The 18,935-nt window shown below is 42.6% G+C and overlaps 1 protein-coding gene across 1 annotated transcript; it reads left to right on the top strand.

Annotated features, from left to right (window-relative positions):
- Window positions 1–1,313: 1,313 nt before the first annotated feature.
- Window positions 1,314–18,859, top strand: LOC118084879 (interferon gamma receptor 2). Its single transcript, XM_035114963.2, has 7 exons — window positions 1,314–1,511; window positions 5,998–6,133; window positions 8,723–8,895; window positions 10,506–10,654; window positions 11,484–11,628; window positions 15,237–15,391; window positions 17,722–18,859. Exons 1-7 carry the CDS (start codon window positions 1,442–1,444, stop codon window positions 17,878–17,880), a joined length of 987 nt encoding a protein of 328 aa, XP_034970854.1. The 5' UTR covers window positions 1,314–1,441; the 3' UTR covers window positions 17,881–18,859.
- The last annotated feature ends 76 nt before the right edge of the window (window positions 18,860–18,935 follow it).

The raw sequence follows: 18,935 nt of genomic DNA, 5'->3' as shown, positions 1-18,935 counted from the left end.
GTTTACTGAAGAGTGTTGGGAGATTACCGAATGTTTCGGCCCCTTGTAGTTGTGCTGTGAGATGCCATGGACCACAGTTCCCTGCCCCCCCCCCCCCATGATAATAAACGAAGCTCCTGGGAGCAGTCATCAAGAGATTCGGGGCATGATGCCAGTTCTATGTCTATTACAACTGAATCATCTCTGGCTTCAGCCTTACTTAATTTACATACTTCAGATATGGGCCAATTAAGAAGTCAGAAATTAAAAGCACATTTATGAACAGCAGCTAGAACTTTAATAGCCAGAACTTGGAAAACCTTGCAATTAATGAATATTGATCACTGATAAAATTCGGCAAACAGCCATAATGGAAAAGTTGTCGCAAAGACTGAAGGTGGCAGGGGAAGAGAAAAGAACAATTTTTACACTGTATGGTGGTTGTTGGCATCCACCTGTAGACTGTTTGGGATTTTTACCCCCCTAGTGTCCCCCTTTTTTTTTTAGTCGTGTCATGGTTTTATGTGTACACAGAAATCATAAAGCATGACATGACTCAAAGGGTTATCTAGACCATCCCCCTACAATGCAGGAATGTGTCATATAACTTCCCCTGCCGGGTGGACCTTGGTATCACTGAATTCCTGTGCTCATAGCAACTTTTACTGCTGGGGTGTGTGTGTCTCCTTTGGTGAGACCCAACTTCCTCCTTGATCCCTTTCGTCTTCTGCACCCCATCCCCACCCCAGGGGCTTCAAACCTTCCAGAGGGCATCTTTTCCACTGGTAGCAGTAGCAACTCCTAAAATGCTGTGGCTCCAGGGGGTCACTGAGGCACCAGGCAAGTGACCTCTGACCCTGTTGCCCCTGCATTTACAGCCTACTTTTCTGTCTACAGAACCATATTCAAAGCAGCTGACAAAAAGGCAATGTGCGCTACTTTTCAGAGGGAGCTTCTGTATTTAAAGGACTCATCCCCTTGGAAGAGCTGCCTGTCCAAATCTAGTTCAGAGCGAAGAGCCAGCGGGGCCCCCAAAGGGCTGTTTTCCTCCCCTTTATGGTGCTGCCGGAGACCCCCAGCAAACGCGGCGGTCGTGGTGGCCGCGTGAATCGTGGAGGCCGGCGCCGCTACTACGCTCAGGCCGCGGCCGGCTCCTCTTCTTCCTCCTTCTGTGAGGGCATGCAGCTTGTTTCGCGTGCGAGGGAGCTGCCGGAGCAGGCCCCGCGGCGGCGGGGACTGCCCCGCCCCAACCTCCGAGGCAAGTCCGGGAAGAGGCCGGGCTTCGCTGGGAGGCGTGCAGGCCAAGCAGAAGCCCAAAGGGCGGGGCGGCGGCGTCTCGTCAGAGGAGGAGAGAGCGTGAATGGCGGGTGAGGCGAGAGCGGGACTCTTCCCCCAGTCAGGGGGCGCCTGAGAGAGACCGAGAGACCAGGCGAGGCCGGAGCTCAGCTGCTGCTGCTACGGTATGCAGCCCCTGGGCCCCCTGTGCGTGCTCTTCTGCCTAGCGAGGCCGCTGCTCGGCGTGGCCGCCACAGGTGAGACCTGCTAGCCGCGGAGAAGGGCGAAACGAGCGCGCGGGGGGGGGGGGAAGAGGGGCAAAGGTAACTCGCAGGGCCCGTGGCGGGTTAGTTTTCATTTTTAAATGTCGCCAGCGCTTAAGGCGAAGTGGAAGAAAGACCCTCGTCTCCCCGCGCCCCCCTCTTCCTCCTCTAGCTACGCTCCCCGATAAGAGGTGGGTGGGTTTGGGTTCACTAAGGAACTCGTTCCCCCGGGAGGCGGTGGTGGCCGCCAACTTGGAGGACTTTTTAAAAAAAAGAGGGCTAGACAAGTTCTCGTGAAGTTGACGGCTATGCTTTGCCTTTACATGCTTCTGAATACCAGATGCTGGAGGGGAGAAGGCTCTTGTGCCCAAATCCTGGTTTCCCACAGACCAGTGGTTGGTCCCTGTGAGAACAGGATGCTGGGCTAGATGGACCACTGGCCTGATCCATCAGGCTCCTTCAGATTTGAGTTGCTGTCTCTTCCACCTGGAAGGCTTCCTTGGTGTTTTGGGTGTTTTGGTAGGATTTCCCTGGCATGGAGATGCAGTCATGGAAAAGCCCCGCGCCTGCTGTACTTTTCTGTACTGTTGTTAAAAGCACAAGGAGGGCTCCAAATATGGTAAATCTAGTGCGGAAGAACTTGCACTCTAGATATGCTCAGAAGGAGTTCGCATGTCTTAGGTTTGACGTTGGAGTTGTGTCCTTGGAAACAGTTCCTGGGACTCATCCCTGGAGAAGTTGTGACTAGAATTTCCCTTGCGCACTTAAGGATGCACTGAAGTGGCCCACACTTTTGCATGTCGGATATGTGGGAGTGGGAGGTGTAGGACACAAGGCTGTCACAAATGAAGGAGCAAAATAGGTAGCGGGGGGGGGGGATGTTGCTGGTGTGTGGCGTTTGGGTCCTGGGGCTGAGAAGTGGCATACAGTCGCCTGGTATGGAGAGAAAAGCGTTGTGAAAATCATCTGTAGTTGTGGATGCTTTCATGATACCGGTAATAGGGCAGGGGTTTCTAGGCCAGTGGATAGAGCTCTGGACTTTGGAGTTGTAGGATTCCTAAGAGTCCTGCTGGACCAGACCAAATGCCCACCTAGTTCAGCACCCTGTTCTTACAGGGGTCTATGGAAAGCCTGCAAGCAAAACGTGAGAGTAACAGCACTCTTCCCAGCAACTGGTTTCTAGAGGCATACTGCCTCTACCAGCAGAAGTAGAACAATGGCTAGCAGCCATTGATGGCCTTATCCTTCATGAATTTGCCCAATCTTTTAAACAGATACAAACCAGAGAGGGCATTTCCTGACCAATACTACTACATGCAAACAAAAAGACAATGTAGTTAGTCAGTAATTAAAATGCCATCTACAACTTAAAGAGCCACTTGAAACTAAATTTGTATGTACAAACTAATAGCCTGCTGTCAAATAAACATATGATGTACTAAAATATAATATTTCAGTAAATTGAAAAAGATATGCAGATTATATAAGACAACGGTCTTCTAAAACACAAACATATGCCAGAAGCATTATTTATTTATTCATACCCCACCCATCTGGCTGGGTTTCCCCCACCACCCTGGGCGGCTTCCAACAAATACCAAAATACATTAAAATATCACAGATTAAAAACTTCCCTAAACAGGGCTGCCTTTAGGTGTTTTCTAAATGTCAGGTGGTTGTTTATCTCCTTGACCTCCGATGGCAGGGCGTTCCACAGGGCGGGCGCCGCTACCGAGAAGGCCCTCTGCCTGGTTCCCTGTAGCTTTGCTTCTCGCAGTGAGGGAACCGCCAGAAGGCCCTTGGCGCTGGATCTCAGTGTACGGGCTGAACAATGGGGGTGGAGACGCTCCTTCAGGTATATAGGACCGAGGCCGTTTAGGGCTTTAAAGGTCAGCACCAACACCTTGAATTCTGCTCGGAAACATACTGGGAGCCAATGTAGGTCTCTTAGGACCGGTGTTATGTGGTCTCAGCGGCCTGTCCCAGTCACCAGTCTAGCTGCCGGATTCTGGATTAATTGCAGTTTCCGGGTCACCTTCAAAGGTAGCCCCACGTAGAGCGCATTGCAGTAGTCCAAGCGGGAGATAACTAGAGCATGCACCACTCTGGTGAGACAGTCTGCGGGCAGGTAGGGTCTCAGCCTGCGTACCAGATGGAGCTGGTAGACAGCCGCCCTGGACACAGAATTAACCTGTGCCTCCATGGACAGCTGTGAGTCCAAAATGACTCCCAGGCTGCGCACCTGGTCCTTCAAGGGCACAGTTATCCCATTCAGGACCAGGGAGTCCCCCACACCCATCCTGCCTCTGTCCCCCACAAACAGTACTTCTGCCTTGTCAGGATTCAACCTCAATCTGTTAGCCGCCATCCATTCTCCAACCACCTCCAGACACTCACACAGGACATTCACTGCCTTCACTGGTTCTGATTTAAAAGAGAGATAGAGTTGGGTGTCATCCGCATACTGATGGACACCCAGCCCAAACCCCCTGATGATCTCTCCCAGCGGCTTCATATAGATGTTAAAAGCGTTTCAATTGCGTAGTCTTCTTCAGTGCCTGCAAACATTGAAGGGCGTCCACTTGAGCATGGGACAAGAGGACATGGCCATGTTTGTAATATACTGCAACAAAAATATTTTACTAATTAGAAAATGTAGACTTTATAGTCATCATAAATACAGTAACAGCTAGACCCACATAATAATTTATCATCTTCAAACAATATCATATACCGTAGATAAATTACTGATATTGTTGGTTGCCTTTTTCTGAATCCCTTTCAGCTCTATATTATTTTGAGTTGAGGCAATCAGAATTGTACAGACTTGTATAGATTTATATAACTGTATTATGCTATTGGTAATTCTATTTCCACTCACTTTTCTAAATATCTAGTATGTTGTTTGCCTTTTTCACAGCAGTCAGACACTGTCAACATCTTCATTGAGGCATCCACTCTCACCCCAAGAACTTGTTCCTTGTCAGACATCACTAGTTCAGACCCCTTTAGGTGAAATTAGGATTTTTTGCCCCAGTTTTCATCACCTTACACTGGCCCACACTGAAGCACATTAACCAATTTGCTGCACCCAGTCTGGAGAGATTCTTTTGGAGGGATATGAAATCAGAAAGAAGAAAGGTCCCATTCCACCCTCTTTTGGGTAGACTAGTTTACATACTGCTTTGTCTAATAGAAGGGTATTGTGATGTTTTCCTTTTGAAGGGGATTAGGAGTGAGGGAGGAAAGCCCCTTTGGTTATGTTAACACAAGCTGATTTTTTGCAATTAGTTTTGCTAAGAATGATTGCCCCCAACATAATTGGATGACATACAGGAATTCCCACCACAAATCTGGAACTACTTCAGTTCCTGTTCAGTTAATACAAGGTGGGACGGATGTTCTTCATAAACTATGCACCTAGCTTTTAAACTGCTTTGTCACTTTTCTATTTCCCTGTTAATTCTGAAAGTGTTGTCTGTACCGGTAGCTCTGAAATACTGTAGCCGGGTGAAAACGAAAAGCAGTAAGTCTTTAAGTCTAAGACTCTGTGGCAGTCACCAACTCCCCTCCCCTTACTGTGTGACTACGGTACTTATGCACTGAAAAGCAATCATTGTTTGGAATTCCTGACTGCAACACCCTTTTTATTTCCTTTTTGTCTCTGGTGTACTTTTCTAGGTTTTATATCAATGGGAGAGAAAAAAATAGGGGTGCTCCCTTGTACTAGCAAGTATTCTCTCTTATTTGTTTGGCAGTATAAAACAAAGACCAGTGACCGAGCTCTGGTGTGTTCATTTCCCCATTTCAATTCAGAGAAGGGAAATTATGTGCAAATATAAAATAACTAGTTAGTGCAGTGTTAAATTAATGCCTTCTCACCTTCTGAATCTGAAGAAGCCTTCTAGAGTTCCATCTCTGAAGTTAAACCTGGGTTTGGTCAGTTCCTGGGAGGAAACCCCACATATTCTAGCCTGATAATCTAGATTGGGGTGGGGAACCTGAGGCCCTCAAGATGTTGTTTGACTCTGACCCCATCATCCCCCGCCAGTATGGCAAATGTTCAGGGATGATGGGAGTTGGAGTCCAGCAGCCTTTGGATTCTTCATCTACAGGTTCTTCATCCCTTAGATGTAAGATTGTATGGCAATTTGAACATTTTGAACCAATAATGCCTGACTAAAAGGGCAATGAACCTCTATGCAGCCTCTGTGCAGTACTTAAACTGGATGGTCTGTCCATAAAGCTCCAGGCCAAACTTTATTGTGTGTCACACCAAATTCCATTTTCATGGTCACTTGCAGTTTAGCTTAGCTATGATTATACCTATGGTATTCATATTCTACCTGCACCAGCATCAGGGCCCTACTCACTACTGCCACTATTAGTATTTTTATTTGCCCTGAATTTTGGAGGCATCTACATTAAACCTGCATTTTTGTTAATGTGTATTAATACTGTGTTGTTAATGTCTTTATAGAATCTTCCTCCTTATCTGCACCAGAGAATGTGACAATTCAGTCATATAATTTCAATAATGTATTGAAATGGTCTCCAGTTACGGCAATCAATGGTTCAGTGACTTATAGTGTTGAATGGAGGTTTAAAACACCCATGTAAGTAAATGGTTCTTGTATACCTTCAAAATTGCATTCTATGGCATATAGTGTTTGCTTTTGTAAGATCTGTTTTGTAAGATTTGTTTGTATACAAAATTGGGGTTTACTGTTTAAATATATTTGCTAAAGTTTTTTTAGCGAATTGTGTTGGAAATAATGGAAATTAGAGTGGTGGTTGATTTAAAGAAATGGAAATGTGCAAGTGTTCTTTAAATTAAAAGCTCATATCCTAAGACAAGGAATAATATGTACTTTATTTTAGTCCTAATTGTCCCCTTCTGCTCTAATTTTCCTAATGCAGTTTGAATTGAATTGTGCTTCTATTTCAGGCTTTGTAAGAGATTCCACTGGAAACCATAGCACTTGCTGCCAAGTAGAGTTTCATTGCATTTATTTATTTCATAAAATTTATACACCACTTGATTGTAAAAAACCAACAACCCTCAAAAGTTGTTCACAAAAGATAAAACAGGAAAATCAAGGAAAATTTCAGTCCTACTTTAAAATATACAAAAGTTAAAATACTAAAACAGATTAAAATTACACCAACTTTCTAAGCTTCTGGGTAAAGGTAAAGATACCCCTGACCATTAGGTCCAGTCGCAGACGATTCTTGGGTTGCGTGCTTATCTCGCTCTATAGGCTGAGGGAGCCGGCTTTTGTCCGCAGAGATTTTCCGGGTCATGTGGCCAGCATGACTAAGCTGCTTCTGGTGAACCAGAGCAGTGCACGGAAACGCTGTTTACCTTCCCGCCGAAGCGGTACCTATTTATCTTCTTGCACTTTGATGTGCTTTTGAACTGCTAAGTGGGCAGGAGCTGGGACCGAACAACGGGAGCTCACCCCGTCACGGGGATTCAAACCGCCAACCTTCTGATCGGAAAGCCCTAGGCTCTGTGGTTTAGACCAGTGTTTCCCAACCAGTGTGCCTCCAGATGTTTTGGGACTACAACTCCCATCATTCCTGACCACTGGTCTTGCTAGCTAGGGATGATGGGAGTTGTAGTCCCAAAACATCTGGAGGCACACTCGTTGGGAAACACTGGTTTAAACGACAGCGCCACCCGCGTCCCATAAGCTTCTGGGTAGGCTTGTCTAAACAGGAATGTTTTTAGCAATGCCAAGACTGTATGTGGTTGGATGCACACTTGCTATTGACTGGTTATGTATAGAATTACTCAGTACGGTAAGATAAGCCCCATTGAACTTCTCATTTCTTCTTTCTGACTAATCATGTTTAGTGTGGGCTTGTTGTTCATATAATTGATGAGCTACTAGCTGTTGGTAAATTTATGGTTTTGGACGTAATATTGAGGGATAATACAATGTTAATCTTACTCAGAGTAGACTTAATGGATATGCTTGTGCAGGACTTTCTGTTTGCACAGTGGGTCTTTCCTTCTCCACCCCCCCCCCCTTTAAATTTGCTCTGAATGATTAAAATAACCCCCAGAACAGAGGCATGGGGACATGGCAGGGAGAAGAAAGGGGAAGATCATTTAGGCAGTAAAAAGACCTTCTGCTAATGGATCCATTCAGTTCAATACTGCCCATCGACTTCAGTGAGTCTACTGTACGACTAATATTATATAGCACCCAATGTATGTGAAGATTTTGAACACATGAAATGTACTATGTATTAAGATGCCACATGCCTGTAGTAAAACATTGTTGTACTGTAAATTGATTGCTTAACTGAAGCTTGAATCCAGACCATTCTTGGGAGTAAGTGCTGTTGATCAAAGAGGAACTTCTGCGTATAGGACTGCATGTTAGGGTGGTTGTTCTTGAGAATGGGTAATTACTGTATTTTTCCGTATATATTCTTCCCAAATTTTAAAAGTTTAAAATATTTATTTCATAATTTTGGGCTCAAAAAATATACATGGGGACGTCTTATACACGGAAAAATATGGTACATAGTTGTAAGTAACATTAATCAAATTTGAATTTGGCATTGTTGTTTCAAACATTTAGAAATAGTTCCCATTGAATTTTAAAGAGGCTTACTTCCAGTAAAAGTTCCAGATTGAGGTTTCAGTCATGTTTATACTTACAGTACCTGGCTGCTTGTCTGGGGAAAGTGACAGGTGTTAAACTAAAATACGGTAGCCCTTATTTGTACCTGTAAAGTGGTACTTGATGTAAATGGGAGATAAGAGGACAGGGAAAGGAAGTGTGGCTTCTCTGCTCACCTTTCATGGTAGGATCACATGAAGCCATATTATGGATAGTTCTTTTTCTCAAAATGGGCAATTTTTTTCTGTCACTATGCATAACTGATTAATGTATGGTAATATAACCCCTTTTCATTTTGAGGCAGAGATATCTTATACTGTGTGACTTCATGGAACTACAGGGTACAGTGTGGCTTTGTGTGCCCTGTCATAGCTATTGCCTTAGCGTTGTTTGCTTTTTCAACACTTGTGCATTGCCATGGAGCAAGATATTTCTTTACCACTGCTGTGGAATGTATAAACTGGTATTTCAAGATTCAACTAAATATTTCAAAGGAAGTTTTTAATTGGTCATACAAAAATGCAATAAGGAATTCAAGGAATGGTATGTTCTTTGTATTTTTTGCAGAGCATCAGAAGTAAAAGTATGGGAGAAAGTGAATTGCACAGATATTACAAAACCTGAATGTAATTTCAATCATGAGAGGAATCATGACTGCATCATTTTACGTGTTAGGGCTGAACAAGGGGAATTAAAATCTACCTGGACTGAAACTAAGCCCTTTCGAGCACGGCAAGACAGTATGTTTCTTTATATTTTCATCTACTGTATTTTATTCAGTACCTCGGGGGGGGGGGTGTATTTTTTTCAGAATATCATTTTGTGGAAGAGAAATAACAGCCAAGGGTAGCATGGCATCTTAATGTATTTAAAATGCCACAGGACTCTGGTCTGATGCAGTAAAAGCAAAATGTTGCTCCTCCTTGGGAAATGTGTTTATGAACATCTTATATTTCAGTCATCATAACCTTGCTGGTGCTACAATAGCCCTTCTAGATTAGGGTTGCCTTCTGTCATTTTTGCTTATACAACTGTGTTGTCCAATTCCCTTTCTCAGTGCAAGAAAGAATGCAGACAATGGCCTGGTTCACACACCATGCAAAGCTTTGGTTTAGTGCAATCGTGTGGAGTCCTAGAGAGGAGGAGTATACACACTGAACATGACTTAACTTGGGCCCATTAATTTCAGTTGGTCTAAACTGAATACCACCCAGTATGTTGTCTGAAACCAGGATTGTGGTTTAGTTTTCTTCAGAGTAGTCATGAGCTGAAACCAAGGTTTGTTCTGTGGTTTATACCTTGTGGTTTATCTGGGAAACCTTAACCAGGAGTCTTGGTTTGGATGATATGCTAAGCCAAGCCATTGCTTAGTGCAGCACAGGAGCAGAACAACCAGGGAGCAGTAGCAAAGCAGTCATGATCGCCGCTCCTGGTGCCCACATGCTTGTGCATTTGTGCGCTCTCATGGTTTGGTTTAGCATGACATGAACTAGACCAGTGTTACACAGATGTTGCTGAGAACTTTTATCATTTGCCAGAATGAATGAAATATTCGCAACACATGTAATAAGATTAACTTGTACAGCCGCTTTAAGAATACCTGTCATATCACATTCCCTACCAAATTCAGCAGCAGGTGTAGGAACCTTTGCACCTCCAGATGTTGGGGAACTGCAACTCCCATTATCCCATAATCCATGCTGCCAGGATTGATGGAAGGTGTAGTTCGGCAACATCTGAGGGGCAACAAATTCTCCACTCCTGTTCTATATGAAGGTGAATTCTTGGGTGCATGCATAGGCAATCTGATTTCTGCTCCCACTACTGCTTTTGCCATCATAACTGCTCTAGTGTTCATGATATTTTCTTCCAGAGGTTTCTTGAAAGGTATCAGAGACCACCAAGATATTCCACTCCTGCAAAGGCTGTTCCACTTATTTAAATGACAGTAGCAGGAAATGCTGCAGCTGTGCACTCCTTTGTGAATGCAGATCTGCTGCCATCATTGAAATGAACTACAGGATATGAATTTGGATTCATTCTGGGGGTCCGTTCTTACCCCTAAACATTCATATTCAGAGGCACCTGTTTGCAAAGGAGTGTGTGGCGGTAGCCTGCTTCTGTGTAGGCGTGGGTGGCGGAAACCTTTCCACTATTTCCGGTTTTGCCATGTGTGTATTCTGAAGGATTCGCAAAGGGGGCGGTACGTAACCCGAGGTTCCACTGTAGTTAGTATACCCAGCACAAGCCCATCCCAGAATCCATGTGAGACTTCAGAGTGGATTATGTTCGATCACAATTAGTAGAAAATGTGGCTTGACTGATACTTATTTGCATTTACCCATTTCAGCTATTTTAGGACCTCCAAGAGCAATCAGTTTAAGCTCAGAAGGTACCACGATTCATATAAGCTTCTTGCCTCCCTTTGAGCATCCAGAAAATAAAATTGAATATTTTGAATATTTAATTGAATACTGGGAGGAATCAACAAGTGAAATAGTGAGTACTTGCATTTGCACAACAAGACAGTAATTCCAGGAAAAATTGAAATACTAAAAAGTCTAATAGCAAAAAGCCTATTCATGATATAGGGGCGGGTATGGGTTTGAATGTGAATACTGTACTGTACATACAAACTTGAGGGAGAGAGGGAGCTACATCTAAAGGGATGTTTCAGCCTGCTATCAATTATTCTAATAAGAATGGGATGGGCTATTTCAGTAGGAATTTTATGAAAATAGTGTTTTGCAAATTTTATTTACTTGGAAGGCTTCTGGAATGCACCTATATTTTCTTCATTTCTGCTGCAGTTGTTCAAGTACATTTTGATCACCTGCATATTGTTTGTATCATTTCTAATGTGCAAAAATATCTCAGCAGCTAGTGAAGGACAGATGACAATAACTTGGGTGAGATAGGCAGAAATTTGATCACCATGGTGTGTGTTTTTTTGGGGGGGGAAGCAGCTACACTGTAAAAGTTTGGGATAAGAAAAGTCAACTTTGCAACATAGTAAAACATTGCATTAGATCTCTGTAGCTGTGACATTATGCTAATGGCCAAGACAAGTTGTGGTGGTTTTAACATATTATGAAGCATAAGTTTCAGCAGTCCAAAGAAATCCTGGTGACAGTCGTCTAGTTTTCAGTGGAATCAGAGTAAAGCTATTTTGGAGAATGGCTTGTGGAATGTACATGCAAACTAAAACATATCTCCACATTCTAATAAGGTCTAAACTGTGAAGCTTGTATGAAATAGATGTAAAGTCAATTTGATTATTATTGCTATATAATACCGCCTTACTTTTTCCATCCTCCCATCTGCACAGCTGAGAAATTTGAGCAAGAATAGGAGAGAAACATTCAAGAATCTGAAGGAAAGGACTGTATATTGCTTTCAAGTAACAGCATCAATCCCACATGTAAACCTAACATGCCAAAAAAGTAAAACCAAGTGCAAAGAAACTACAACTGGTATGCATTTTCTTCATAAACAATACAGTTATTTCTGTGTCATGAAACTGATGTGGACTTAAGATGTGAGATCACTTTGGCTACTTATTTCCTAATGCTAAAATTATTTTAATCAATATATTAAGGTGGATTTTTGGGCACCTAAATGTCATTGGCAATAAATATAAAATAAATAAATATAGCTGTAGGTGTGCAGCATTCAGTTTTCAAAAAGCCTTTGGCTCTGCACTTGGAATAAAATATTCACACTGAGCATGTTTTCATTTAACTTCTGGTTTATTTCCTTTCTTTCTTTTTTTACAGAATTAGAAATTCTGTATGCCAAATATTTTGTAAAGAGATCAGGGTTGAGAAATGTGTAAAGGGTTATTTCTGCTGTCTCGTTTACAAAAAAAGTTCGGTGTAAGATTTTAAAAAATGTGTGAAACAGCTTTCCATGTGTGAAGACAGCACATATGTATGTTACTGTATGTACACAATGCTTTTTTTTGTCTCAAGGGCCATATCCACTCTTGGCCAATTCTGTGGAGGGTGCATGCTACTAGTGGATGTAGCTTCCCCACACTCTCACACACATACACAGGCGCAGACTGCCTGATCCATGCAGAAGGGGGTTATTGCTTCCCCTCCCCTCCCCTCATCAAATGATCAAGCTGGTGACCATGGAGGGGGCGAGTTGCATCTTCATCAGAGCACTGAGCTGTCTCTATTTTAACTCCCCCCACAACCACCACCCAAATTGGTGGGATCTTTGCAGTGTAAGAAATAATTTGCTTGAGGGGTTGAGGATTAGCTATCCCTGGTCCAGAACCTACAGCCATCTGCATCTTCCTAACACATGTATACTCAGCAAAACAGATGTTAGCAATTATTGCTGTTTTCACACATTCTCTTAAACAAATATACTTCCTTATACATATAGGACATGTATAAAAAAAATCTAAGTATTTCTAATTGCTACATCTGTCAGCTTTTTTTGCTCCCTTTCCAAATGTGATTACTAGAAAGTATGCTGCTGTTAATAGTATCTTGCATATTGATTTTTTCTGCTCTTACCAGATTATATATTACTTAAAGCTTCACAAAGAGACTGTTGCAATGTAGGTTCCTATGGACCATGACTATGAGGCAAAACAAGGCTGCTGCTTCCCTTATCTGTGCAGCAGGTCTTTAGTGTGATGCTTGAGAGTAGTGTTCCCCAAATGTATAAACATTCTACTAAATATAAATATAAATTAAAAAAAAAAATTGTACCCCGCCCTCCCTGGCTGGAGCCGGGCTCAGGGTGGCTAACATCATAAAACTAACAAAGTATACAAAGAACATAAAAACAGGCAATCAATTAATTAAAATACATCTTAAAATTATTTCAGAGTAAATTAAAATCTGGACAGATGGCAGTCCACGGGTAAAATTGAGAGTGGTTAATATTCTCCAGGGCCAACTGTTACTGCTGGTCTTATAAAGGACCTGTGAATGGGCTAGGAGGCCTCTTTAATGCTTGTTCTTATACAGAAAGAAAAGAACTGAACCCCGACCAAAGGCCTGGCGGAACAGCTCCATCTTGCAGGCCCTGCGGACCCACAGGGCCCTGGTCTCTTGTGAGAGAGCGTTCCACCAGGCCAGGGCCACGGCCAAAAAGGCCTGGCTCTGGTTGAGGCCAGTCTAATCTCCCTGGGGCCTGGGATCTTCAGGGTGTTATTATTTGCAGACCTTAAGGTCCTCCGTGGGGCATACCAGGAGAGGCGGTCCCGTAGGTATGAGGGTCTTAGGCTGTATAGGGCTTTAAAGGTTAAAACCAGCACCTTAAACCTGATCCTGTACTCCACCAGGAGCCAGTGCAGCTAGTATAGCAACGGATGAATGTGCTCCTGCGGCGAGGGTCCCGTGAGGAGTCTCGCCGCAGCATTTTGTAGCTGTTAATTAGTAAATAACTCATTGATGTGCTTCCACTTTAACAAATGTCTAGGCTTCAAGAGCAGACTTGCTGTCCTAAGTGGCTTGTATGTTATACTCTGTGCATTGGTGGTCCCTCTTTCCTTACTGGTTTTTAGGTTTTCAGCCTTTGTACACTGCTATGCTGAAATACTCTTTGGTTATGCACAGGATGAAGCTGGAAGCAGTGATTGCTTCAACATGTTCCATTGAATTTGCCGATAGTCTTCAATTTATTTCATTTCTAAAAATATTTATATCCCACTACCTTATAGAAAAATATCAAAGTGGTTTACCATAATACAATAAAAACCATGCAAAAACCCCCATAAAAGTTGTAATAATTAAAACCAGAGATGTATTAACTATTGTGGAAAATCATATTCTTAAAAATCTTTGGTGAAAAAGAAAAGTTTTCGGAAGGCATTTAAAAGTTTTAGTAGGTGCCTTCTGAATCTCTTTTTGCAGAATATTCCACAGGACTGAGTTGATGACACTAAAGGTTCAGTTTCTTCTTGTTGACAGGTGGGCCTTATCAATTTGAGGAATGATCAGTGACACACCAGCCGTTGATCTCTATGATCAAGCTGGGATATAAGGGTTCAGTCCCTGAAGTACCTTGTACCTAATATAAGGACTTAAACTTGGCTTGGTAGTAGATGGGCAGCGAGTGCAGCTGTTTTAACAATGGTGACACATGTTCTTGGCCCCCATCAGGAGTCTGGCTGTTGCATTCTGCACCAGCTGGAGCTTTCAAACCAGACCCAAGGGCAGCCCCACATACAGCACGTTACAGTATCCAGCCTTGAGGTTACCAACACATGGACTATACTGTATAATGGGCAGTATGCAACTAAACAGTTCCAGTAGCCTAAGGACTTTTAGCTTTGCAGTTGAACTTCCCTGTCCTCTCCTCTCCCAGTGGTACCCGAAGTATTCTCTGGAGGGTTAGGGGGAAGTCCATGACAGATGCAGGGGTTCTACAGGGAGTGGCAAGGGCGGAGAAGTTCCATTGCACACTTCAAATTCCTTGTGCTAGTGGAAATCTTCAGTTGGATACTGCGCGATGTTTTCAGGATAGTGGTGTAAATCTTAGTTCCAACCCTAACTGAAGGAAGCAGTTTTATTTGGTACAGTTGTCATGATCTAATATTCATTGCTCCCTTTCTCCAAATATAAACTACTAGGGACTGCTTAGTTCAGCTGAGAATGTGAAATTCAGCCTTGCACATGAAAAAGTCCCCTAGCTCCCAGCCTTGTAGTTCCCTACCTCCAAAGCTCTCTCGTCTTTCTGGTCTTCTGTTAGTATACTGCACCTCATTTTCTCCCCCACCCCAGTTTCTTTTTCCATTGGGGTTTTCTCTGCTTATTCTGCTGTGTACCACCCCTATACCGCTTGCCTTTAACAATCTTGTCTATGGACTTTTCTGCAGACCAGCCCATCTTTTTCTGTCAACAGCACAGACAGGAAGCACTGCATGCACTTTGGCCGGACAGACTCACCTGTCGTTTGGGGTCTCTGTGGAGTTTATCTAGATAAACTCACATTTCATTTCCCTCACAGAAGCTGCCTTTGTGGTCAATGCTGTTGTCCCGATATTGTGAACATTCTGAGAAATTGTTTCATCTATAATTCTTGAGATAAAATTAGTAATAATTGTTTTTTCCTCCAGACCCAACGAGAATTCTGCATGTCGTACTGATATTTGGATTTGCAATATTTATACTCATTGGAATATTTGTGTGCATAATGCTTATTCAGAAATATAGAAGTGTAATCAAAGCTATTTGGAAGCCACCTCTAACAATTCCATCCCACTTCGAAGAGGTATGTGCACTGGGATTTCCGCTGATATTAAAACCAGTGTGGTTAATTTGTAGTGCATAGCCTTCGAGCCAGACTGGCTAACCGGTGGCCCTCCAAATGTTGTTGGACTCCAACTCCCATCAGCCTCAGCAAGCATAGCTAGTGGTCAGGGATGATGGGAGTTGTTGTCTTCCAACATCTGGAAAGCCTTGGTTAGTCAAAGAGTCAACTGAGTGTTTGAGCAGTTCCAGTATTTCTTCACATAACCTACGTCATTCAACTTCTCTTTCTCAATTCCTTACTGACTAGATAGAAACTTCAGTTAACATTTCACTGGGTTGTTTTTCAATGACCTCAGAAGTTAGCCAGATATAAAATGCAATCATGAATATAATTCTTGGGTTTGGCCCAGCAGAACACCTCAGATTTCTTGTGAAAACAATGAGGTGCTCATCTGGTAGGTTGCTGTTGCTGTAAAGATTAACAGGGTGAAATAAAGTGGATAGCCTACAGTAATAGTAGAGTTTAGAAAGTTGGTGGTGGGGCTCCCCAATAAAATAGTGTAGCATGAAGTGCTTCTGTTCAAGATTCCAGCCACCAATTCCTTCTTGATGAAGTTAAGCTGTCCATGTTTCAGGGAAACCAAGTGAACAATTGCTGAGTTACAGTGGTTTAAAACTCTTGGTTCACAATTCCTGGTGGGTTCTCTTTTTTTTACCAGTAAATAATGTACCGGTACTTCATCTGTAGGTTTTTGAAGGTTAGGATTTCCAGAACTGAAGTATTAGTGTTGGCTTGATGAACATCAGTTGTGTAATGTCGAAGTTACAAAGATGGACTGATCCATTTCTCTCAACAAGAGAAGGTAGTCTGGGGTGGAGTAGAATTGACAGAGATGAGATTGTTACTATTTTTAGAAGACCTCTGAAGGCCTGAAGGTACAGGGAGGATTTTAATGTTTGAGGTTTTTTGTGTTTTAATACTTTGTTGGAAGCTGCCCAGAGTGGCTGGGGCAACCTAGTCTGATGGGTGACACATAAAAAAAATAAAATTATTATAATTATTATTCATATTATTATTAGGTCCATTTTGATATATATATGGAATAACACTCCATTATGTGAGCCTTCACTTGTTGCATAAAGGTAGCATAAACCAGATATACCAACTCGGTGAAAAAGAAGCCTAAGGGTGGTTTAAGCTTGCTAGTTTAACACCCAGCAAAAAGGTTTGAGGAAGAGATCAAACTTATTTCTGCCTTCCTGGTGCTTATCAGTGGGGAGAGGTATTTATTAAACGCTCACACAATTACAGCTGCTGGTATTGCAACTAAGTGCTTGAAGAGGGTGGGGAGCTGAGCCAGGAAGAGGTGTGGCCTAGAGAGAGACCAGAGGGCTGATGTGGACCCCATGGCAGGGGTGGGATTATGGTTGTTTTGTTTTTATACTAAGTATTATCTGATTTGATAGCCACCTTGCGTTTCTTTGGGAAATTAGGTGGAGAAAGTTAGGTATGAAAAAATAAATGGGGGAGAGTGCAGAGATCAATTGATTTTCCTTCTGAAAGCAGCTTGAGAGTAGTGAGAAAGAAGCAATATGTTTGTAATGCATTTTTTTGCGTTCAAGCAGGGCTTGGAGGTAGCAAGTGAGTTGTTTCTTACTTGTATCTCAAGGCATATAGGGTGCTGATGCTTTGGGTCTAGGTCTAGGTCTGAGAAAGAGGCTAAGAGCAATATATCAAGTGGAGAAAAGCATGGGTTTAGGCCTGCTTCTACCCTTGGGAAGTATGACTAGAGAAGGGATTGGAGCTACAATTTAATTCTGCCACTAAATTTTGCTTTTTATCACTGCAACCACCTTATTAGTATTGTGACTGAATATTTGCATTTGTATTTATCTGTCTTACAGTAAATATTTTTGTTTTGACATAGTGAGATAACTTTCAGATATTTGAAGAAATACTTTTCATAGATATTGAAAACTCCAGCCTTGAAGTTATCAAAATATTACGTAACAGCAAAATAAATCAGCTGGAATTTGGAGCACAGCGGAGAGGCTGCAAAACCCAAGTTGAATTAGTAGATATCATGCCATGAAACTTCCTAGTTAATTTGCAGTTTGAACTCCAAAAAAGTCACTCTCTTGGTTTATTAATCCAATCAAATGATGTGTTTACATGACATTAGATGAAATTCCTATTGACTTCAGTAGAATTTGCCTGAAAGTAAGAGTTCTGAAATTTGCCTTTCTGTATGTGGGCAGTTATAATAGCAAACCATATACATTAGGGCAGAACTAAACCAGCAGAATAGAATTACTAGATTCTAACAATTGAATGCTGCTTTTTTCCAGGATTTACAAAATCTTCACACAACTGTGGTTGAAGAATTTCAGAACTGTGCTGGAGAAGACCATTGGGACAATGTGTCAGAAATCTCTGAACAAAGACAAACTGTGACAGACAATTTTACTGATCAAAATCAAGAGCTGGCTGTGGAAGAACATAGATGACAAGATGATTAAGCACCTTCACCTCTCATGTACTGATGCTAAACCTCAATGTCAACTTGTGGACTTTCACTACAGAGAAATTGTATTAATGCCCTCTGTTTAAGAACAGTTAGTTGCAAAACACACACACACCCTATCCATGTGTGAAACTGTGAAGTAGAAACCAGCAGCAAAAGCATTAAGAGCACATGCTATATGCTGTGCCTTGATTATGGATGTATTTGAATGCTTGTCAAATTACTGTGAAGGGTCGTCGTCCCCCCGCAGGCTTTTTAACAACCTTGCAAACACACAGGGGTGTTCTGATTGTCTCAGAATGTGTGTGTGTGGTTTCTAAGAAGCCTGTGGCAGTATTTCTTAGCAATTGACTGCAATAGTAAAGTGAAATTGAATTGTATAATTTATATTGATGGAATGGGGTTAGCAATTTTACCTGTCTTGGTTGCTGAAAGAGCAGGAAGACAATCTGGAGGTGCCAATTGATATCCCCCTTTGCTGCTTAAGGTACATAAGCTCTTTCCATGGGCTTTGGCTGGTGGGGCTCCTGCAGTCTTTGGGTGGAATTCACATTAGTGGTAGGAGATTGTTCCACCAGCGTGTTTCTGCTTGCCTGACAACCACCTCCCCTTTCCTCCACTTGCATGCTGTTTGTTCTGGGTGTTCTCCCGACCCTCCAGAGTAGATTTGGGGGAGGAGAGCAGGGGAAACTTTGTGCCGGCATCTGCCAGTGGAACCAAGTAGTTGAATCTAGCCCTTTCTTTGCTGATTGGGTACTTGCTTCAATCATTCATGCAATAACCTCTCACTTAGGTTACTGTATCCATTCTGGAATAAGGTGACGTTGAAGATTGTTTGAGTACTTCAGCTGGTACAGACTATGTCGGCCCTTACGACTAGAGTGCAGAGGAAAAATCCATTGAAGGTATTTGATCTTTTTCTAAAGCACTGGGCCGTACAGGTTTCTGCTCTTTACTGGGGCCACCTGAAATGGTTTTCCTCTGCATTCTTTCATTTACTGTAACAAGATCTAAAATGGTGAACCTTTATTTTGCAGC

Source organism: Zootoca vivipara, chromosome 4 (genome assembly GCF_963506605.1).
Source record: "Zootoca vivipara chromosome 4, rZooViv1.1, whole genome shotgun sequence".
NCBI classification, from domain to species: Eukaryota; Metazoa; Chordata; class Lepidosauria; order Squamata; family Lacertidae; genus Zootoca; species Zootoca vivipara.
The sequence above is the reverse complement of the archived record's forward strand: the minus strand, read 5'-3'. Positions and strand labels throughout refer to the sequence as shown.